Here is a 23,284-nt window from a genome sequence, read left to right as displayed (position 1 = left end):
GCCTCTGCCTCCAAAGTGCTGGGATTATACCATGTGCCATCACCGCCCAGCAAGTCTCCAAAGTCATAAGAAGTCAATTGTTGAAGAGTTTAAGTCTCGATACTCAACAATAAACAGAAAGAAAAAGAAAAAACCTTACATTTGTACCAAGGCATATGGGCTAGAGACGCAGCTCAGTTGGCAGATGTTTGCTGAGCATGCGTGAACCCCTGGTGTCTACACAATCACCACACGAACTGGGTATGGTGGTGTATGTCTGTAAAGACCTGGAGTTTAGGGTCATCTTCTACAACATAACAAGTTCAATGTGAGCCTGGACTATATGCAACTATATGTCTCTGTCTCTGTCTCTGTCTCTGTCTCTGTCTCTGTCTCTGTCTCTCTCTCTCTCTTTCTCTCTCTCTCTCTCCTCCCTCCCTCCCTCTCTGTCTGTATGTGTGTATGTATATATACACATATACATACACACATACATACATACACACAATATAATAAAACAAAATACAACCACACGAAGTAAATAATAACTTTCAAAAAGGAAACCATGGGGCCATAGACAGGAGAAATGGGACCAAAAGAAGACGCAAATCTAGCAAGGCAATCATCCGATTTTGTAGCTCTATATTCAACATCTATGCATATGAAAGAATGCTGTGAGCTCTAACAGGCTGGGGCAGCCTTATGGGGCAGGACTTATGGCTTGCCACTTACAGCCCACATAGATGTTGTCACAGAGGCTGACTGTTGCAGAATATTTGACCACACTGTGAACCCCTAGATTGTATTATTTACTGGAAAAACCTAATATTTAGTCGTGGTGTGGCTCAGCCCTAACACACATCTTTAATCCCAGAGCTTTCTGTTTATTGTAAACAGGATTAAATAAAGTCAACCTTAGGTCAAGAGGTGGAGTTGAAGGGGAGTGAACATAGGGGAAAAACCCATAGAAAGTAAGAAGTCAGGAGGACAGAGAGATGGACAGGAACATGGAGATGGAGAGGGAGGAACATTTAGTTTGAGGAGTTTTTGAGGTGGGGTGGAAAGGAGAGCTTGCTTTTCCATTTGGGACACTGGCTGAGGAGGAAGGTCAGCTTGCTTTCTCTGCCTTTCTGAGCTAGCAGGCTTTTACCCCAGCATCTGGCTTCCAAGTCTTTATTGGTAAAATCAAACATGTGAGATTCTGTTTAAAACAACAGTTGACTCTATTCAATGGCTACAGCCTTCATGACAGACATTCCATGTTGGGGGCGGGGCTCCACTGTGGCTTAGGCTTCATCTTCATGGATCTGCATGCCAGACTGTCAGGACTTCTTTCAGAGATGTTGATTCTGCAATAAGTTGCTTGGTTTGACACACTTTCCTTTGAAAGGCAGATAGCAGCTTCCATGAGTCCGAGGCTCTTGCATTCTACATGCCTGACAAACACTACTTGGATGTTGACCAGATTGCAGCCATCTTGAGCAGTAGCCAGGCCTCCTGAAACCAACACAGGAGTAGCTTCTGAGTACTTGATGAGTACTGGATACTGTTAAATACTTACCTGCATGCCCCTGTGTCCCTGGGTGTCTTAGTTAGGGTTTACATTGCTGTGAGGAGACACCATGACCAAGGCAACTCTTAGAAAGGACCACATTTAATTGGGGCTGGCTTACTGGTTCTGAGGTTCATTATCATGGAGGGAAGCAGGGCAGCATCTAAGACACAGTGCTAGAGGAGTCGAAAGTTCCATATCTTGTTCCAAAGACAGACAGAAGGCTATTGTCTCCCAGGCAACTAGGAGGAAGGTCTCAATGCCTACCCCCACAGTGTCACACTTCCTCCGAAAAAGCCTCACCTACTCTAACAATGCCATGCCTCCCAATAGTGCCACTCCCTTGGGTTAAGTATATTCAAACCACCACACTGGGTGAACTCTCTTAAAAAAGCAGTCTTTTCTGGCTTATCTGCACATCCCCACTGCCCAATTCCAAAAATTATGCTTTGCATTTTGCTTCTAATTCTCACTGTAAAGCCAGCAATATCCGTGCCAAAGCCTAAAGGCTATGCTGTCTTAACATTTCCTCTATCAAATTCATCACTGTGTGATTTAGATTCAATATCTTGCAAAACCCTAGGAAGGTAGGTGAGCTACTATTGTTGGGGTGCATGAGGTGTCCCACAAACCACACAAACACTGATCTCAGTCAGACAGGGTTGCTTTACTGAACACACACCCTAATGCTGAGAGATCAGGACCCTAGCTCAGAATTCAGGGGCTGAGCCGCACCATTCAACATCTTTCTCTGTTAGCATATAAAGGGAAAAACCACAAAAACCATAGTGAGCTCATATTCAGGTGCAAAAAGTGCTGCCGGGTGGACAGCTCTGACTCAAGCAAGCCATTTTAGACATAATAGTTCATATGGACCTTTATTTGATGGGTCCTACATAAAGCTTTGTGAAATTTCTTAAGATTAACAAACATAACAGATATGTGATCATCATGATCTTGCTCAGAGTTGAGTTATCTTTCTGTGTCAATGACTGGCAGGCATATTACAGGAACAATATGAAATAGCTGCCAGGTATGGAACAAAATGGCTACAGCTATGCTAAGGTAGGTAGACTCAACACTATAAAAGGGCCTATCTCTTGAGGCTTCAAATACTTGGGGCTGGGGAGGGAATGAAACATAGCCAGAACATTGTAGTAACATTCCCCTTCCTGAGCATGATCCTTTAACTCTGAAAGGCTGTTTAGTCTCCCTTCTGTATCCCTGAAGCCAGAACTGTTTCTGGCATGAAGAAATTAAAAAACTGAGCCAGGCCTGGTGCTGCATACATTTCAATCCCAACACCCAGGAGGCAGAAGCAGGTGGAGCTCTGTGAGTTCAAGGTCAGCCTGGTCTACAAAATGAGTTCCAGGACAGCAAGGGCTACACAGAGAAACCCTATCTCAGAGAGGTGCTGGGAGGAGAGAGAGAGAGAGAGAGAGAGAGAGAGAGAGAGAGAGAGAGAGAGAGAGAGAGAGAGAGAGGAAGAAGAAGAGGAGGAGGAGGAGGAGGAAGAGGAGGAGGAGGAGGAGAAGAAGAAGAAGAAGAAGAAGAAGAAGAAGAAGAAGAAGAAGAAGAAGAAGAAGAAGAAGAAGAAGAAGAAGAAGAAAGGAAGGAAGGAAGGAAGGAAGGAGAAGAGACGGGAGGAGAGGAGAGGAGAGGGAAAGAAGACTCAAAAATTGTTGAGGGAATGAATTTTTTCAAGTCTGACACTTTCATCCTGGTACTAAAAGGCAGAGGAAAAAAGAGGGACTTGGAAGAGAGAGTAGTGCCTCATCCTGCTGGCTAAGAATTAAATCCTCACAAACAAGATTATGAACAGTTCACAGTAAAAACACAAGCCTAAGCTTCCTGTGACATGTGGGGTAAGAGTTTCTCTTCTGACCTATGTTTTTATCTTTTCAGCCTGTTAACTTGTACAATGTACTTCATAAACCATCTTATAATCTTGTTTACTAAAGTAGCTTAGATAAAAAGAAATGTACCAATCATTTGGCTTAGTCTTTTAAATTTTTAAAATATTGTCACATTGTCACTACCAAACCTCTTCAGATCTTATAGTGCTATTGTTAAGACACTTGGGAAGTCATCTTGGGGTACAGTTATCTAGTTCAGTGGTAGAATGCTTGCATAGGCCCTAGGGTCAATCCTTTTTTTTGGTCTTTCGAGACAGGGTTTCTCTGTGTAGCCCTGGCTGTCCTGGAACTCACTCTGTAGACCAGGCTGGCCTTGAACTCAGAAATCCGCCTGCCTCTGCCTCCCAAGTGCTGGGATTAAAGGCGTGCGCCACCACCACCCGGCTCTAGGGTCAATCCTTACAAGAGCAAATGATTTTTTTTAAATGTTTCTTTCTCTCTCCCCTTTCCTTAATGCTTAAATCTCCATTGAATCTTGTTTTTGTTTTAGACAGGGTCTCACATTGTAACTCTGGCTTTCTTTGGACTTGTGGTAGATCAGGCTGGTCTTGAGCTAACAGAGATGGCCTGCCTCCACCTCCTGAGCACCGAGATTAAAGGTGTGCGCCAGCGCCTCCACATCCAACTAGAATATTTTCTAAGAGACTCCCACTTGCCTCACACGCTTCACTCATAGCTCTTTGGACCTCACTGACAGTGCCTTAGATACAATTTGAATATGTCTGACAAAGGTTCTTATGTTGTCATTTCTCAGTTTGAGGCATTATTAAGAAGGTAGAAAGTATATTCAAGTATATTCATATTTACTTTTGTTTTTGAGACAGGGTCTTGCCTGCCGCTTAGCCCAGGTTGGCTCGAAGCTCAAGATCCACTGCCTTAGCTTCCCAAGATGGACAATAGGTGTGCACCATAACAATGTGATCAGGACCGGAGGTCATTAGAGTGGGGCCTCCATTGGATATTAATGGCTTTATATAAGGAGAAACGACACAGACACAGAAATAGCTACCTATCCACCCACCTACTCAGTGTTTCTAGTGATGCCTTGTAGTACTCCCAACACTATCAGCAGGAAAATCATCACCAGATGAGGTATCTAAACCTTCTATTTGTATAAATGAGAGCCAAAATAAACCTTTTTAAAAAGCTAATTCCCACGTCTCAAGCATTTCATTACAGTAATGGCAAAATGAACTAACACAATTACCTGTATATCTTCTTACTAATTCTATTCTCTGAAACCATTTGAGTGTTTTCCAAAGCTAACAATGGTAAGGCATTAATGATATAGTGGCACCATAGCTGCCTTCTGAGAATGCTAGTAAAACCCCTCACCTGGTGCCCTTGCCTTTTTTTCAGCCTGGTAACTGCAGAACCTCCCTGAGCCTTTGCTGACAGATACCTCCTCTTAACAGCTTTTCTGTTATGCATAAGGATGACATTTTATTATCTGGCACATGAACTATGGTACTCTGGGCTTAGGTATGACACCCTACAAGGATCCAAACAGTGCATTCAACCTGTGCTATTGGGTCGACAGTAGGTATGTGTAATGCCCACATGAATTCCACAGATCTCATCTTATGGGGAATAAGAGATAAATTTATTCTGGAGTGATTCCGAGTGACTGTGGCCCAGCAACACGGAGTTAGGTTACTCCAAATTCCATGTTCCACCATGGAAGCAGTTTTATGAAGTGTTTATACGTTTACAGAACTGAAAAAGTCATAAACCATGGGAAGTTTAAGATATATTGGTGGCTACATCCAGAGGGAGGGACGGTGAGATGGGGAAGCTCATCTGTAGGTGTCACACACCGTCTGAAGGCTTTCTTAGGTTTTTGATTGGGATATGCTAGTTGCCTCCTAAGTCGATAGATTCTAAAAGGCTTTTATTTGTTCCAAAGTGTTAGTAAGAACACAGAGGGGAAAAGAGAAGCTGTTCTGGAGGGCTAGAACTGATATAAGGTAACTAGCCTCTGGACCTGCAACATTCCAGTTTCTGCACTGTACTGTCTCTAATCAGCTGCTCTCTGCAGACACAGATTCCTTTCCTGACTCTACCCTCACACTAGATGCAGCTTCTCTTCAGAAGTGTTAAAGAACAGTAATATGTAGTTTTTCTAGAAATCAAAAACAATTACTCTAGTCATACAAAAGATTTCCCAGTACACCACTTAGGCTGCTGAGTGATGTATGAGCACCGCAGCCATTAGCCTGGCTCCAGAGTTTCTCTCAAACACAGCAAGGAGCTACAGAGATGGCTCAGCAGGGAAGAGCATTTGCTACTCTTCCAGAGGACATGGGTTTAGTTCCCAGCATCCATGTTGGGCAGTTCACAATGGCTTGTCACACCAGCTCCATGAGATCTGTCACCCTCTTCCAGACTCTGAAGTCACCCATAAACATGTGACATCTACTTTTACAAATAAACATTTATTTTATTTATTTATTTACTTATTTATTTATTTATTATTTATAGACAGGGTCTCTCTGTGTAGCCCTGGCTGTCCTAGAACTCTCTTTGTAGACCTGGCTGGCTTCCCAGAACTCAGAGATCTGCCTGCCTTTGTCTCCTAAGTGCTGGGATTAAAGGCCCTCACCACTACCGCCCAGCCTAAAAGTAAAACTCTTAAGAAAAGAACTAATGACAAAAACTGGAGAAGAATCCGAAAAATGAAAAATAGCCATTTAACTATTGGGAAAGATAGAGTTTCAGGCTGAAGAAACCTCACGTACAGAGGACAAAACCAGGTGTTTGAGAGATCAAAGAAAGATGGTCCAGAGGATAGCAGTGAGTAAGAGGGAGACAGAAGGAAAGACACAAGCTCAGAAGATTTGGCAAGAGTCAGATGATGAGGGCTCTTAAAGGCCAGGGAGAGTTTGCATTTTATTCTAATATACAACTAGGTATTGTTAGCATTTGGCTCTTAAATGTCTCATAAAGGCTTATGTGGTGAAGGTCAGGCTGCCAGTCAGTAGAGCTGTATAAGGTGGAAGTTGCTGGGGATGTGTGCTTAAAGGGAATAGGAGACCCCCATTTCTTCCCTGTTTCTTGTGTACCGTAAAGCAAGCAGCCCCAAGGCCACGCCCTCCCGATACAACATACTGTGTGGCCACAGATGCAAAACATAAGCAAGCATCCATGGACTAAGACCTCTGGAACCATGAGCTAAAGGAGATCTTTCCTCCTCTGTTGATCACTGTGACATTTTGTCATACGGAAGTAAAACACAAATATTAAGAATGTGACATGGTTTGGTTTATGTTTTCTTTTTTTCTTTTTTCTTTTTGGTTTTTCGAGTGATTTATGTTTTCAAAAGACAACTTTGATATAGTGGTGCACACCTGTAATCTCAGCACTCAAGAGGGCTGACACAGGAGAATTTATTGCAAGTTTCAGTTCAGCTTAGGCTATATAGAAACAAAATCACAACTAAAATCCCCAGTTTAACAAATTGAGTGCTTTGGCTGCTGGACTGTTGTTGGGGTGGGGATTGGATTTGAAGACCCCTTAGGAGCAACTGATGATGGCTGTCGACATAGACATCATGAGGAAAGTCGCTGAACTTGAGGGTACAGATTGGAGAGTAAAAGTGATAAGATTTAACACTGGGTTGGATGTGGCCAGGCAGCAGGAGTCAGGGAAGACAGGGACTTAAGGATGATGATTATGCTTTGATTTGAGTACCTGAGAGATGGAGATGTCATCCATTGAAGGGATAAGGAAGTCAGCTGCTACCTTTGCCCACAGGTTTTCTTTTCCCAGTGTCTGGTCACACTGGAAACAGTCATACTGCTTTTGCCTTTGGCTGACCCTACAGCTAAAGGAAGAGATCCCAGCTGCCAGTTTTTCAGAGCAAAAGTTGAGGACACCTGGTGACTAAGACCAGTCACCAGGAAGACTACAGGAAGTCCACAGGAAGAGAGAAGGCAGAGAATTCAATATGTGCCATAGTGCAGGGACATACCTTGTTAGTGGAGAGGGATCTTGGTTAGGGAAAGTTCCTTGACAAAATTATATCCTAGTTTCTGGAACCATGAAAATCTAAATAGTGATATTGTAATCATTGACGGTGCTGGCTCAGAGAGGGAGGTTGTAATTGTCCTCACTGTAGTCTGATGGTAGTAACTGTTTTTTATTCTCACTTTTTAAGTCTAACAGGGGTCACCACACTATTAAGAGGCTGCATACAGACAAGCACTTAAGGTGTCACTATTCTGGTGGCTGGGTGCTTATTACCGACACCTCTGCACTCTGGTCTAATCTCTGTGTAAATAGACAGACTGCTACAGCCAAGCACTTAACTCTGTGTTTCTGATACTAAGACTTACATGCATTATCCCACTCTTTCTAACCACCAACTAGCTGTGTGACTTTTCACCCTTAACTGCCAAGGAACCAGAAGCACGTTCACCCATTCTTCTAATATTTCCTTCTACCTACAACATGCTAGGCTTATTTTGTAGGCTTTGGGGGTACACCGTGGGCAAAACAAAATGCCTTTGTGTAGCTTCAGCCTGGGGGATTAGTAAAGTAAGAGAAGACACACATGCTAAATACACACGTTGTATAGTACTCAGAAGGTGATAAATGCTACCGAGACAAGTGGAGCTTGATAATGGGATCCGAAGAAGCTGATACTTTAGGTCGGGCAGACAGGACAGAGTTCAAGAAGGCGACACTTGAGCAAAAATTAGAAGGTGCCAAATGCAAAGGAAAGCAGCACTTGAGGTGAGACTAAGGGCAAAACTGCCTAATATCTACCACCAGCCCCTCAACTGGGACAGTAAAAAACGAAGGAGTGAAAGGCGTGACACACTAGGCCTTCTTCTTAAATCCGCCTTTCTTCACAGGTGGGAGGTCCCAAGGCTGCTGAGAGAACGCAAGACTAGCAAGCAAGCAATCCATTGCTGGAGCCAGTCTCAGAATCACGGAAGCAACCGGCATTACACACGCTCGACCGGCTACGCTCACCCCATCTGGGCGGACCCCAGACAATCCTGCTACTAAGGCTCCGCCCGTTCCACCGCCCTCTAGGTTCAGTGCTCACTGCTCCGCAGATACTAAGACGGGTCTCCACGTAGCCGTTCCCCGGCTACGGGTTGCGCAACTCGCGCCGCTAGGCGGAGCCTGGCCGTAGGCGGAGCGACTGTAGGCGGGCGGACCCGATCAGGCCTCCGCGAGCGCCTGCCTGCGAAGTGCGCCTGCGCACGCCGGCGCCGCGCCGCCGAGATTCCAGCACCACCCACCGCCCCGCCTCTTATTCCCGGGCGGAGTTCCTGTTCACGCCTGCGCACAGCGTCTCCGCACCCTGCGCCTGCTCAGATCGCCCGAGTCTGGCCCCATCCTCCGGGTTTTTTTCTGGTGGGGGAGGGGGTACGTCTCGGCGAGTCACGGTGATGGCGGCCACCATCCTGTGGTGAGGTAGCGGATTCTCTGCGTCTCTCGGGGAGTCCCTCGCGCCTCCTGCGGGCCCGGTGGCTGGCGCGTGAGGAAGCACCGCGGGTCGAGCTTGCGGGGAAAGCCGCGGGAGCGGCGGCGCGGCCGGGGGGGGACGCGGGGCCCGAGGTGAGCGCGACTCCGGGCGAATGTGACAAGCCCCCACCCCCACCGCCTTCCTCCCGAGAGCGCGAGGATCGCGGCCACCCCGGGGCGGCCAGGCCCCGGCTTAGACACCATGCAGGTCACCCTGAAGACCCTTCAGCAGCAGACCTTCAAGATCGACATCGACCCGGAGGAGACGGTATGCGTCGCAGGGTTAGGGGAGCGCGGGCCCGGATCGGGGCGGCGCGGGAGGGCCCCAGAGGGGCGTCAGGTCACCGCCGGCTTTGTGGGCCGACAACGAGGAAGGCCTGGGGGCAGATGGCGTGGAGCAGCACCGGCCCGCGCGGGCACTGGAGGCCGCGGCCCGGAGCGCGTGGTCGTGGGGACGGAGGGGGAGGGGAGGCCTGGCGGCCTGGGCGCTGGAGCCTGGCCTGAAGTGCACAGGTGGGGGAGGGAGACCCAGGCGTCGCCACCACCCTCCTACGACCTGGCTAGGTGCAGAGGTCTAGGGACCGGTTGCCCAAGACGATGGGCCTTAAATGCGCCTAGTTTTGTCTGCAGCCAGGAGAGATAGATGGTGGGGGAAAAATGATTTTTTTTTTTTTTTGCTTCTCAGAAGGAACCCTTTTATTTGTGTCTATTTTGGATAGTTTGTACAATCCTTCCCTCGCAGCCACCGAACCCACACCCACAGGTGGATTAAGCTCTGAGGCCACGTTGGTGGTGAAGAATTTTGCATTAGAAACCTTCAGATCCGGATTTAAATGAGTTCTCTCCGTCGTCTTGGGAACCTGAACGCTCCTCGGACTCCCAGAATAGTAGTATTTGAAGGGAGGGAAAACAAATATAAAAACTTGTGTTCTACAGTTAAAACCGATTACACTTAACTAATTCACGTGATAAATTCTAATGCTGTGTTCTCCGGTTTTGCCTGTAAAAAGATCTACTATATTAACTTTAATACAACTTTATGTCAGGAATCTAAAAAAATGCCATGCGTGTAAATTTCCTCACGTGAAATTGTGACGCTACGTTAAGATAGTCATAAGCCAGCAGATTACTGCATATTTGTGGGGTTTTTTTCTTAATTTTTTTAAAATGATTGATTGAATTTGTGATTGAATTTTGGTTGAAGAACCAGGACGTGGTGTTAATTAAATAGACCCGAGACCTGAATTCTATTTGTGTCTCTATAACTCGTTTACTACGACATGGACAAATTACCTTTGATTTTCTGAAGCAGAGTCAGTACCAGCTGAGATGGTGAGGATTAAATGGCATTTAGTTGGTTCCTAAATAATGCCTACTGTGTAATCAATATAAGTTTGTGTGAAGACACAGTATTCTGTTCTACCTATCTCATCTAATATTCTAAAGTCTCCTTCAATAAGAAGCCAAGAAATTGCGACCTTTTTGAAACTATGGCACAAATTGATTTTTATAAGAAGTTATTTAATTTCCAGACATCTGCAATAATTCTTGAAGGTATAGAAAAAAAAAAAAACATTAACATGAGAACTCTGCAGTCTTCTCAGAAACAGTTGTTAACATTTAGTGGACAGAGGCCCAGTAGAATCGAATCCCCCCCCCCACACACACCCCCACACCCACACACCTGCCTGCCTGCCTTTCTTCCTTTCTTTTTTTTTTTTTTTTTTTTTTTTTCTTTAGGTTTTTGAGACAGAGTGTATCCCAGGCTGGCCTCAAACTGAGAGATCGGCCTGCCTCTGCCTCCTAAGTGCTGGGATTAAAGGCGTGTGTGCCACCAGTTTCATTTACTGCTTGGAGAGTACTGAAGAGTATGCTGAGAGAAAAGAGTGCAGGGCTGGGTTGGCAGACACATGTTCATCTCCAGCACCTTGAAAAGGAATAACACAGTCATCTCCTTAGTGGTGGTATGCAAAATATGTAAAACGCCTCCTTGGCATTTGGCTCATTGCAGGTGATAAATGATGAGATGAATCATGGTAACTCTTTGGTCTTCTACTAATTTATCCCAGAACCACTGAAACCTGGAGAAACACGGTTTTGCTTTATGTCTTTAATATATGAGTGTGTTGGAGTTGTGTAGTAACTCACAGCACTGAAATATACATATATATATATATGGCCATGTAAAATTTGTGCTTCACTTTAGGCCCTCTACATGTCTGCTCTTACCTTTGAGCCAGTACTTCCTAGGTGCACTTATTATTTACAGGTTTATGTAGGGTGTGTGTGTGTGTGTGTGTGTGTAATATTTTACATTTTTAGAAATTCATGTTTGGTAAAATGTTAGTGACTTGCTCAACTTTTGTTACTAGAACAAATGTAATTTGTTGCTATTAATATAATATAGAATCCAGTATTGTGAAATGTTTTGATTCCGTATTCCATGCCTCCCTTTTCACTTTGCTGGGAATCCCCACTTTGGGCTTCATGCACACATAGACAAGCTTTGTACCAGTACTTGGACCACAGCCCCTTTGTTTACATCTACAGTGAGTTTGATTAGGGTATAAACACAAACATATCTTTTTCATTCATTCATTTGAGACAAGGTTTCACTATGTAGTCCTACTGACCTGGGATTCACAGAAAGCCACCTACCTCTGCTTCCTCTGTGTAGGGGTTAAAGCTGTGGCCACTACCCAGTAGAGGTTAATTGATAATTTTTTTGATGCAGTGCATTAGAATTCCAGTAAAAATAAAAAGCAGATGATACAAAATACTTTCTAATTTGTTACAAAAAGTAACCAGGGATTTTAGAAGTAGATCAGTTTGGGAATTTGTAAGTGAATCAGCAGTTAAAAGTTTATGTCACCAAGCCTGATGACTTAAATTCAGTCCTCTGGACTTGCATGGTGGGAGAGAACTGAGTCCAGAAAGAAGATTGTCTTCTGACTCATTCACTGGTTTGGACACTGTCCTACTTGGGGGATCCCCACTCCCATGAGTGATTAAATGAATGAATGATATGTTTTAAAGTAGATTTTTAAATTAGGATTTTAGGAATGCCTGCAATTTACAGACATAGTCTTTGGAAACTTAAATTTTGTCGTTTAAGGTTTGCCTTTGACTAGTTTTGCCTTAGAAGGGACTGAGGAAGTTAAGTGACTTAAGCTACCTTGTGAAGAACCTCTTTGGAGCTTTCCATACACATGAGCACAGTGAGAGAGGATTGAGAGCTAAAGGCAGGCAGCTCTAGAGTGTCATTGCTGGACCTGCAGGGTCCTGAGGTAACTCTGCTGGAGGCGTTGAGCATAGGGACATGGAAGCAATGGTTTGGGGTTTAGGAGAGCTTTATCACCCAGTTGAGGCTCAGTGGCTAAAGGGCAAGGGCATGTTTTGTTTGCTCTTGTGTTTTGAAGCTGAAAGTTTGTCTCCCTGCTTTTTAAAGTGGCAAGATTTAAAGATAAAAGTAGATTTTGTGAGCGAGTGTGCAGTGGCGCACGGCTTTGGCACCCGCCACCAGAGGGCGGACTGTGCCCGACTCTCCTAGTTCAAATCTCCTGTGACTCTCAGCCAGTCTCATGGGGGAAAAAAAAAAAGATTATATTTTGTGCTTGGGTGTTTTTCCTATACTTGCCACATATGTATAGTGCCTGTGGAGGCCAGAAGAGGGCATCACATCCCCCTGGACTGGCATTGAGGACTTTTGTTAGTTGTGGGTGCTGGGTTTTGAACCTTTACAAGAGCAGCCAGCACTCTTAACCCCTGAGCTCTCTTTTCAGCCACTGTTTTCAACAGTTTTAATCAACAGCAAGACTTGAGTCAACTCAGGAACTTGGATTAAAAACTTTGTTCTATCTCCTGTTAAATGTTCACTGATACCAAACTGCAAGAATTTAAAGCAATGGTTTTCAACCTTCTTCATACTTTGACCCTTTAATATAATTCCTTATATTGTGGTTAGCCCAACCATAAAATTATTTTCATTACTACTTCATAACTGTAATTATGCCACTGTTATAAATTGAAATGTAAATATCTGATAAGCAGGATATCTGATTACAACCGTTGTGAAAGAGTCGTTTGACCCCCCCACCCCAAAAGGGGGTCACAACCCATAAGCTGAGGTTAAGCCTGCCTAGTCTATACAGTTACTACAGACCCTCAAAAAACAAAACCCTCCATGCCAAAAATATCAAAAATTTACATTAGATATTTCAAAATTCATTAGCATGTGATAAGCTGCTTACACTTGCTTTATCATGTTTACAGTCACCATCTACTTAACAACACTAGAAAAATGAAGCAAATCTCTAAAAACCTCTCTTCTCACATGTCACATTTCTCATTTTGTTTCTTAATGTTTAAAGCTTCGAGCCTTTATAACATGCAATGGAGAAAACACTACATGGTATTGGCCAACCAAGTAAATGGCACAAAATAGTAAATGTATTCAGAGATGGCTCCTCTTTTAGCAGTTCAAATCCCAGCACCCACACTTGGCTGTTCTTCCAGAGCATCCAGGTTCAATACCCAGCACCCATATGGCGGCTTAGAACTGTTTAACTCTAGTTCCAGAGATTCTGACACCCTCCCAGACATACACACAGGCTAAACACCTAAACACATATTCTTAAAAACCTCTTAATAGGCTGATCAAAGACAATCACTTAATGGTAAGTGCTTGTGTAGAAACTGAAATAAGGTGAGATGGTGTGATAGTCTTTGACGATGGTACTTTAGAGGCCAGAAAGGCTTTTCTAGAGTACAGCTGAGGTCTGAACATATAGCACATAGCAACATAAGGAGTCTTTTCTGTGGGGAAGTTTTACAGTACAGACCTTAGGATTTTAAAAGTATTTTGGGGGAATCTATAAGGCCAGTGTTTCTAGGTTGATGTGTAGAGCTTAGAGTTAGACAGGGCTTGGGGCATGTAGGTTGTTAAAGGGTAGAATTTTTCAAAGATAGATGCGAAGAAGTCTTTTATAACAGTATTTATGGTTCGTTCTCTCTCTCTGTCTCTGTCTCTGTCTCTGTCTCTCTTTGAGCCCACAGGCACTGAAGCCTGTGGCAGTCAGTCTTATTCTACCTGGATTCTGGGATTATAGTCATGAGCCATCTGCCTGATTTATCTATGATGTTTTAACTAAAGGGTACCTGTTCTTGTTTGGGGGATGGACAAGAAAGCACGGAGGTTAGCTAGGACTTGTGCAATAGTTTTAAGCAACTAAGCCTTTGGCCAGGATTGGATATGAAATTGAGAGATATTTTGCAAAGTAGAATTTTAAGGATTTTTTTTTTGTTGGGTTAGCACTGTTAATTTGATAATGTAAATTTGTGAGTACTTGTATTCTTCCCAGGGATGTGGAAGCCTCAAAACAGAATTGGGGGTTGGAGTAGGAACATTACTATTGAGTCTGGATTACAGAGAATGTTAGATCAGAGATTACATGGAGATGTGGAAATAGTGAATATACTCCTTCCTTTAGTTCATGTGTGTGGATATGGTCCATGAGCAGTATCATTAGGTTATACTTTGCCATCACTTAACGTGTGTAGGTTGGTGATTGTAGCTCTGGTAGAGATGCTGCACATAGCAGTAGCATGGGCTTAGGATAGGATCTGGGTATGCTTGCATGTGTACAGGAGCAAAGGCCAGTCAAGGAGCAGTCTTTGAGACAGGGATAATCACAGAAGACTTTCAAGAAAAAAAGGGATCAGTTATATCTGATGCTTCAGAGATGAAAAGGATTAAAAACAGGCCTGGTAGTTTGGGCGTCTTATAGGTCATTATTGACCTATGGGCAGTATCCTAGTAGAAATGGAGCCAGAAGCTGGATTGAAGCGAATGGCATGTGCGGAAGTAGGATAGTAGCTATGGTAGGTAGTGTTCATTATATTTTTTCTTATTTGTGGTTTTAAAAATAAGAAGTTGAGCATAGTAGTTATCATAACCTTGAAGGATTTATTGTTTAAAAAGGAACAAATTGCTAAAAAAAATGTGATTAATATGTCTTAAAAAGAAGGAAAGAAAAGTAAATGACCTGAGTTTAACTATCTATGAAAGATGTCTTGCCTCTTTCCTTTTATTCTGTCTTATACACAGTGATTCTCTTCTGTCTCAGCATCAGTCCCATTAGTAGACTTTAGCTCTCAGTATTACTGGTAACTCTTTCCCCCAACACCAGTGTATTAGGTACTTTCTGCTGCTGTGACAAGATACTCATGACCAAGAGCAGCTTATGGAAGAAAGTGTATTTGACTTACGGTTCTAGAGGGAGAATTTATACTGGCCACAGAGACAGCAGCAGAAGGCCAGAGCAGGAAAATGAAATTTATATATTCACGAGAAGCTGAGAGTGAACTGGAACTGTAGTGAGGATATAAACTTTGTTGTTGTCATTTGGGTTTTTTTGTTTGTTTTGTATTTTTTTGTTTGTTTGTTTGTTTTGTTTGTTTTTTGAGACAGGGTTTCTCTGTGTAGCCCTGGCTGTCCTGGAACTCACTCTGTAGACCAGGCTGGCCTCTGCCTCCCAAGTGCTGGGATTAAAGGCGTGGATTAAAGGTGGGATTAAAACCGCCTGGCTTCATTTGTTTTTTTTGATGTTTTGTTTTGTTTGACACTGGGTTTCTCTGTATAACAGCCTTGGCTGTCCTGAAACTTCCTTTGTAGACCAGGTTGACTTTCAACTCAAAGAGATTGGCCTGCCTCTACCTTGCTTCCCAAGTGCTGGGGTTAAAGGTATGTGCCACCAAGACTGTTGGAGGCTGTAAACTTTTTTTGTTTTAAAAAAAGATTTACTTATTTATGTTATATATGAGTACACTGTTGCTCTGAGGGCATCGGATCCCATTACAGATGGTTGTGAGCCACCATGTGGTTGTTGGGAATTGAACTCAGGACCTCTGGAAAAGCAGTCGGTGCTCCTAACCGAAGAGCCATCTCTCCAGCCAGAGGCTATAAACTCTTAAAAGCCCATCCCCAGATATGTACTTCCTCCTCAAGGTTCTACTTCATAAAAGTGCCATAACCTCCACAAACTGCCACCAGCTGGGGACCAAGTGTTCAAATATGTGAGCCAGTGGGGCATTTCTCATTGAAAACACCATACTCAGTAATGTTTTTTTTTTTTTTTTTTTTTTTTTTTTTTTTTTTTTTAAGCTTCCCACTGTTTATTTTCTGATTGCAATTTTGTTGGAATTCTTTTTAAAGGTATTTGATAACAGTTTTCCTTTCACTGCCTGTCACTTTCTTGTCACTTCTACATTTGCCTCTTGAGAGTAGTAGGGTCAGTGATTATACTCACATGCTTGGAAGAGTCAGCATAGCATGCCTGAAGCCAGACTGCCTGAGTCAGTCCTGCCCAAATAGCTGATTGGTGACCTTGGGCAGGTTACCCAGCCAGGACTGTGTCTTCATCACAGTGTGGAAAGTGTTACAAGATAGCCTTTTTGAAGACTTGAAGATTCTGTGAGTCTGAAATAATGTGTACATAGAATTTGATGTCAACAGTGCTTGGCAGCATGGTCCCACTCCTGCACTGCTGTTTTCAATTGGGAAACCTTGGAAGCTGTAAAATTCACCTTGATATTTCCACTTGTGCTAGTGCAGTCAGTCAAATACTTTGCTGTGTGGAATTGTCTCAGATTCATGCCTGCCTATTATGGAGATACCCTGTAAGACTAGTCCTTGTATTTTTTCATTCTACCTATCTCCTGTCTTCTGAAAGGGTGATATACCCTACCAACCTATATTACTACCTATATTAGACACCTTGTGTAGCTGTGACTAAATATATCCAAAAGAGACCAGTGATATATTTCCTTCATGGTTTCAGAGGGTTCATCCCACAGTTGCTTGGCCTCATGTACTTGAGTAGAACATCATGGCACTTGGAGCTAGTGGAGGAGGAAGCTGTTCACCTCATGGAATCAGGAAGCAGAGAATAGAAATTACAGGTTAGACTTTAAAAGGAATGCCCCTACTCACTTAACTTCCTCACTGAAAGTTTCCAGACTCTCCCCAAATAGAGCTACTACTAGTAGCAGACTGGTTTTTGGTTTTTCAAGACAGGGTTTCTCTGTGTAGTCCTGGCTGTCGTGGAACTCACTCTGTAGACCAGGCTGGCCTTTAACTCAGAAATCCACCTGCCTCTGCCTCCCAAGTGTTGGGATTAAAGGTGTGCGCCACCACTGCCCACCTCTCTCTTCTCTTCTCTTCTCTTCTCTTCTCTTCTCTTCTCTTCTCTTCTCTTCTCTTCTCTTCCTTGCTTTGCTTTGCTTTGCTTTGCTTTGCTTTGCTTTGCTTTCTTTTTTAAACTTTTTTAGCAGACTGATTTTTAACACATGAACCTGCTAGGAACATTTCATACTTGACCCCAGCATCCCCATATTAATAAAACCCTCCTCTTTGCATCCCTCTTGAGCTATGGTTTTGTTTCTTGGTTCCACCTTATAGCAAAACTCAAAGAACATTGGTTTGGTTTCAGTTTTTTCTGTGTCTTGCTCTCTTCCCAGTGTCTAGACAGGGTTAGTCAAGAAGTGGCTCTCACCCTGCTCTCCACGTGCCCACTTGTCTTTTGTACTGAAGTTCAGTGTCTTTAAAATCTCTTTGGTTTAGAAAGGGAGTATCATAGAAATTACCTGCTTGCTTTAAATAAAGTTGATGTGAAAAATCAGGTAATTTGGTGCATAAAATATATAGTGAATTGTGGAAGAAATTGTGCTGTTTTTAAAATAAAAACCCCATTTTCATTTCTTTCTTTCTTTCTTTCTTTCTTTCTTTTTTTTTTTTTTTTTTTTTTTTTTTTGGTTTTTCGAGACAGGGTTTTCTGTGTAGCCCTGGCTGTCCTGGAACTCACTCTGTAGACCAGGCTGGCCTTTAACTCAGAAATCCACCTGCCTCTGCCTCCCAAGTGCTGGGATTAAGGGCGTGCGCCATCACCTCCCAGCTCCCCATTTTCATTTCAACTTGAAAATTACATTTTATTTATTCATCCATCCATCAATCCACCCTCTCCCTCCCTTTGGATAGGCAATGTATGAAATTTGCTTTTTAAAGAAATGTGCTATAGCAGAGTGCATCCTGCCAGATGATGCCGTGCCATCTGTTCCTTATAAACACCTGGGCAGTGAAGCCAGTCTCATTTCTGAATGAATTCTGTAAACTCTAAACATCACATAAGCTCATTCAGGCAGTGGAGGTAGATCTGCTGCAAATGACTGTGTGTGATCAAATCTCAAATGCTCAACAGTGAGTAAGACTATTTCTCATCTCCTGCTTTGGTTGATTAAGCAGGTGGGTTCCCCTGACACACACAATGAAATGGGTTATTGTTACTCTCCTAGAAACTTTAAAAGCTCTAGATCTAGAAACTTTAAAAGCTCTAGATCGTGTCGGAATCACCTTTCACACTTTCATTTCTATCTGTTTTGATCTTGTTAAGATCATAACATCTGGAATGCCTTTTAAAAGCAATTAAATTGATGTGTATAGGTTGACTTAGAAATGTTTTACATAGTTTTGTGGGAAAAATAATAGATTCCTGGTTTAAACTAACAGCCTTTGGGTAATAATACCAGTGAAGATTGCCTTTTAAAATAATTACATTTATTTATTTGTCTACAAATACCAAAGCTTCATGTGAAGGTCAGAAGGCAGCCTATGGGATTTGTTTCCTACTTTGACCTTGTGGGTCCTGGGGAATTGAGCTTTGAGGTTGCCCTACTTGGTAGCAGAACCTTCTATATAGCCTGAGGATTGGTTACCTTTGTTTACTGTATCTTCTCACTTGAGTTTAGTGGTGCAATTTTTCTGATTTCATTACACACTTGGTAGACCCCATTCCACCCACCCACACACATACCAGTTTCTTTGTGTATCCCTGGTAGTTCTGGAACTCAGTCTGTAGACCAGGCTGGCCTCAAACTCAGAGATCTAGCTGCCTCTGCCTCCCAAGTGCTGGGATTAAAGTTGTGTACCAACCGCTGCCCAGCAGTAAAAGCCTGATAACCACTTTTGGCTCTATAATTATCCAGAATTTGCTTTAGAAGAGAAATTTAGAAAATGCTCCTTGGTGCCTATGTCAGTTTTTTAGATGCCAGGAATATTACCTAAAGAAATTTGGGTAAATCTGAAGTCCTTGGAAGTCTCTCTCTTCCTCCTCCTCCTCCTCCTCCTCCTCCTCCTCCTCCTCCTCCTCCTCCTCCTCCTCCTCCTCCTCTTCCTCCTCTTCTTCTTCTTCTCTCTCTCTCTCTCTCTCTCTCTCTCTCCCCCCCCTCTCTCTCTCTCTCTCTGTGTGTGTGTGTGTGTGTGTGTGTGTGTGTGTGTGTGTGTTGGACAGCATGAACATTCCATGGTGTATATTGAAGATCAGTGTATAACGTTTTCTTACCTTCTGAGGCTCTTGAGATCTAAGCCACGTTCTTAGGGTTGACCACAGCACCTTTACTTGCTGAACCATCTTTTTGTCGCAGGGGCAGGGTCTCCTACTGTTTGCAGATGTATTTCACTCAGGTTAGCCTGTGAGTACTCTTGTGTGTGCATGCGTATAGTTTCCTTTTTCCCTTTTTGTAGATATACTGGGATAACAAGGTACGTTTCAGGAATCCAAGTTCATGTTGTCAGGTTTGAATTCAGGTTGCCATGCTTGCTTGTGCTTTTTTTACTCTTTGAGTCATCTTCCCAGACTGCTATTTTAAATTTTAATTTAGATTATACAGTGGTAGTTGTCCCCTTTGCCTACTTGGTCTTTTTTAATTAAAAATGCAATTTTCTTGTATATTGCTAATAAAAGTGTTGATGAGTGATAAAAACATCTTATTTCAAACTCTAGTTTTAGTTTGCTCTTTAGTTAAGTAGCCTAGGCTTGTTGTTATAATGTGGAAGCTTTGTCCTTATTTGAGTAACCTCTTTAGACTCTGCCTTAATAGGTTTGTTTTCAAAAATAAATTGTACAGCCACTAGGTTTTTTCCTTCCATGATTTTGCAAATATTTCATTCATTCACTCACTGATACTGCACAGTATTCAAATGAATATTTGTGCAGTAATTACTGACCCAGCTTGATGAGTGTTTAAGTTTGTTTTCAGGTTTTATTGTTAAAAATGTATATGTCTGCCTTGGAAAGATAATGTATCTCATTTGAGTTGAATTACTGGCTCAGTGAACATTGCTTTTAGAGTGTCTGCATCAGTGATTGTAAGTATTAAAAGCATGTTCACAAATAACTTTTTATATGACCAATGTGTGTTGGAGGAGAATTCCTTCCAAAGTGTCTCCCTCAAGTGGCTAACCCCTTGGTGCTTGCTGTTGACCAGAAAACTTTTTTCCCATATCCCATACAAATGTCTTCTGGGCTGCTTGGTTTTTCCAGAACATGGTGACAGGCATCCAGCTAGCACATCTCAGGGAGGTATAATGTAGGTGAGAAGTAATTGATTGCATCCTATCCTGTGATATGCAGACAGTTCCAGAGCACTCCTTAGCCCTAAGCAAAAGCCTCCCATGCATACATTTCCCATTATCCCTATATTGTAAATCTTGTCTAGGTTACTTGGATACCCAGTGTAGTGTAAATGTTACGGATATAGTGGGTACACTTTTTCTCAGACTAGAAACAAGTGTTTCAGTCATTGTTGACTCTTGTAATCTGCAACCTGCAGATGTAAATGGCGGCTACATTGTGAAGCTTGCTCTTCCCTGAGTGACACAAGGCGGGTTCACCACTAGTTACCCAAATATATCTGCTCCTGTCATTTCATTGTTTTACTGCAGGTTCAAGATGATATCATACTGCTTTTTAAATTTCATTTGCATTTCTTTTTCCTGGTTGAGTTGCATGCTCAGATGATCAGTTTTTGTTTGTTTAATAATGAATGCATTTAGTGGTACTCTGGTTCTTTAGCCAAATGGTATATTTATGCCTAGAACTCTCACTGTTAGACTCTTGATGTTTTTTAATCACAGTTTTGATTTCTTTCAAGCATAAGTCATATAGCAGTAAATAATTAAGCCCCCCCCTTTTTAGTCTAATGTACATATTTTTGTTGTAGTTCACAGGGGTTTCTGTTCTTCCTTTGATATACACAATTAGAAAGTGGTTTGTTGTCTAGGCCTTTAAAATAAAATACATCGCTCTAATGTTTTAAAAATACTGTGTTTATGAGAAATAAAACTATTGTTTCTTGGGCTAATGAGAAGACTCCTGGGTTAAGAGTTAGTCTTAGGGTTATCATAGCTGTGATGAAACATCTAGACAAAAGGCAGCTTGGGGAAGAAAGGGTTTATTGACTTACTTTTCCACACCACTGTTTATCTTTCAAGGAAGTCTGGACAGAGACCTGGAGGCAGGAGCTGAAAAATACTCCATGGAGGAGTATCCTTTAGTTTATTGACTTAGCCTGCTTTCTTAGAGAAACCAGAACCACCATCCAGGGATAGATAGCACACATCTCACAACTGGGTGCTCCCTCCCTAGTCAATCACTAATTAAGAAAATGGTGCCTACAGCCCAGTTTTTTTTTTTTTTTCTTTTTTCTTTTTTCTTTTTTCTTTTTTCTTTTTCTTTTTTGGAGACAGGGTTTCTCTGTGTAGCCCTGGCTGTCCTGGAACTCACTCTGTAGACCAGGCTGGCCTTGAACTCAGAAATCCTCCTCCGGAGTGCTGGGATTAAAGGCGTGTGCCACCACTGCCTGGCACCTACAGCCCAGTGTCTGTCTGTCTGTCTGTCTGTCTGTCTGTCTCTCTCTCTCTCTCTCTCTCTTTGGTTTTTCGAGACAGGGTTACCTACAGCCCAGTCTTAAGGAGGCATTTTCTCAGTTGAGGTTTCTTTAATGACTCTTTGACTCTTGTGCCAAGTTGACATAACAGTGCTTATAACAGAAGCCTAAGGACCATCTTTGGCACCTCTATCACCCATGTAAACACCAGGCAAGTAACACTAACCTTCCACACTAACCCTGGTACTCAGGAGGTGGAGATAGAGGAATCCCAGGAGCTAGCTGGCTAGATTGGCCACATCTTTAAGCAACCTTGCCTCAGTGTATAAGCTAGACCATAATTGAACAAGATGCTCAATGTCAGCTTGTGGATTTCAACACTTGTAATAAACACATGCATATGTACAAAAATCAAAAGTTTTTAAAATTGTTTTTGTTAGGTGACTACATGTTAATTTTGTCTTATAATATAAAGCAATATAATATTCAGCATGTGGTATCTGATCACTTACTAGCTCAAAAGCACTATGTGCTATTTTAAAAACTGGGTTCACTCAGTGACACATTTAATTTGTAATTCATTTGTGGAATATTTATACTTGCAAATATTCCACATAGAAATAGAATCTCTTTTTCTCTATAAATGTGATTGGGAGGAAATTTAACATCTGTATTAGCTACTTTTCTGTTGCTGTGATAAACACCATTACCAAAACAACTTTAGAAAGGGTTTATTTTAGCTCATGGTTCCAGAGGCAAAAGCTGGGAAGACATGGTATGCAAGGGGTCTGGAGCAGGGAGCTAGCAGTTTGCATTTTCATCTACACACAGGAAGCAGAGAGGGGAATCAACAAGTGGAGTGTGACTATAGCTTCAGATCTCAGTCCCAGAGGGATACTTCCTCCAGCAAGGATATACTTCTGATAGGTTTCATACCTCCCCAAACTGCATCACCATTGGGGGATCAAGTATTCAACTACACAGCAAACTTAGTGGGTATGCTTCATTCAGAATACCCCTCTATCCAGCAGCATGCCAGCTGTTCTCTGCTTTCTCATTTAGCTAACTTTGGGCAAGTAATTCAGCATGTTAAATGCCAGTTCTCAAATGTTTTGATGTCTACCATATGAGCTAGCTGTACCATGCCTGGCTATTTTCCCAAAGCATTCCATGTCAACACATCAGAGAGATACTTGGCTCAGTATTTTCTGTGGCACTATTCACAAAAGCTGAGTTAGGAAGCCATCAGGGGGTGCCTGTCAACAGAGAAATGTGTAAAAGAAAATTTGATATACATACCCAATGATTTTTTTGTCAGCCATAAAAGAACAGCTATATAGTTCATATGACAATGGTTATAACTCAAGATAATAGTGTTTAAATGAATTAAGTCAGTTTCAGAAATACCAGTTGTACAGGTTTTCTCTCATTTGTGGTTTCTAAATTTGTTGAAGATAAATCATATGTATTTATGGAATGAAAGTAGAGGTGAAACTGTCTTTTAAAAAAAAAAAAAAAAAAGACAGGAGGAAAGAGGTATCCCAAAAAGGGAGGAGATGAGGGAATATGCCCTAAGTGCATTGTATGCCTGTACGGAAATGTCCTCATGTAACCTAGTACCATGTGCAATGGATATATG

The 23,284-nt window shown here is 42.5% G+C and overlaps 1 protein-coding gene and 1 long non-coding RNA gene across 2 annotated transcripts in view; one reads left to right on the top strand and one right to left on the bottom strand.

The window, feature by feature from the left end:
* Window positions 1-1,138: 1,138 nt before the first annotated feature.
* On the bottom strand, window positions 1,139-8,563 carry LOC143442446 (uncharacterized). Its single transcript, XR_013110668.1, has 2 exons — window positions 7,138-8,563; window positions 1,139-1,476 (listed from the first exon to the last, which is right to left on the bottom strand). It is a non-coding gene; the product is annotated as an uncharacterized LOC143442446 (long non-coding RNA).
* Window positions 8,564-8,794: 231 nt separating this feature from the next.
* The window catches only part of Rad23b (RAD23 nucleotide excision repair protein B), a 38,877-nt gene continuing 24,387 nt past the window's right edge, over window positions 8,795-23,284 (top strand). Inside the window, exon 1 of the mRNA XM_034502403.2 lies at window positions 8,795-9,193. Coding sequence (XP_034358294.1) covers window positions 9,128-9,193 — 66 coding nt within the window. The 5' untranslated portion in view covers window positions 8,795-9,127. The remainder of the gene's footprint in view (window positions 9,194-23,284) is intronic.

The sequence above is a fragment of the Arvicanthis niloticus genome, chromosome 5 (genome assembly GCF_011762505.2).
Source record: "Arvicanthis niloticus isolate mArvNil1 chromosome 5, mArvNil1.pat.X, whole genome shotgun sequence".
Taxonomy (NCBI): Eukaryota; Metazoa; Chordata; class Mammalia; order Rodentia; family Muridae; genus Arvicanthis; species Arvicanthis niloticus.
This window is presented reverse-complemented; position numbering and strand designations above follow the sequence as displayed.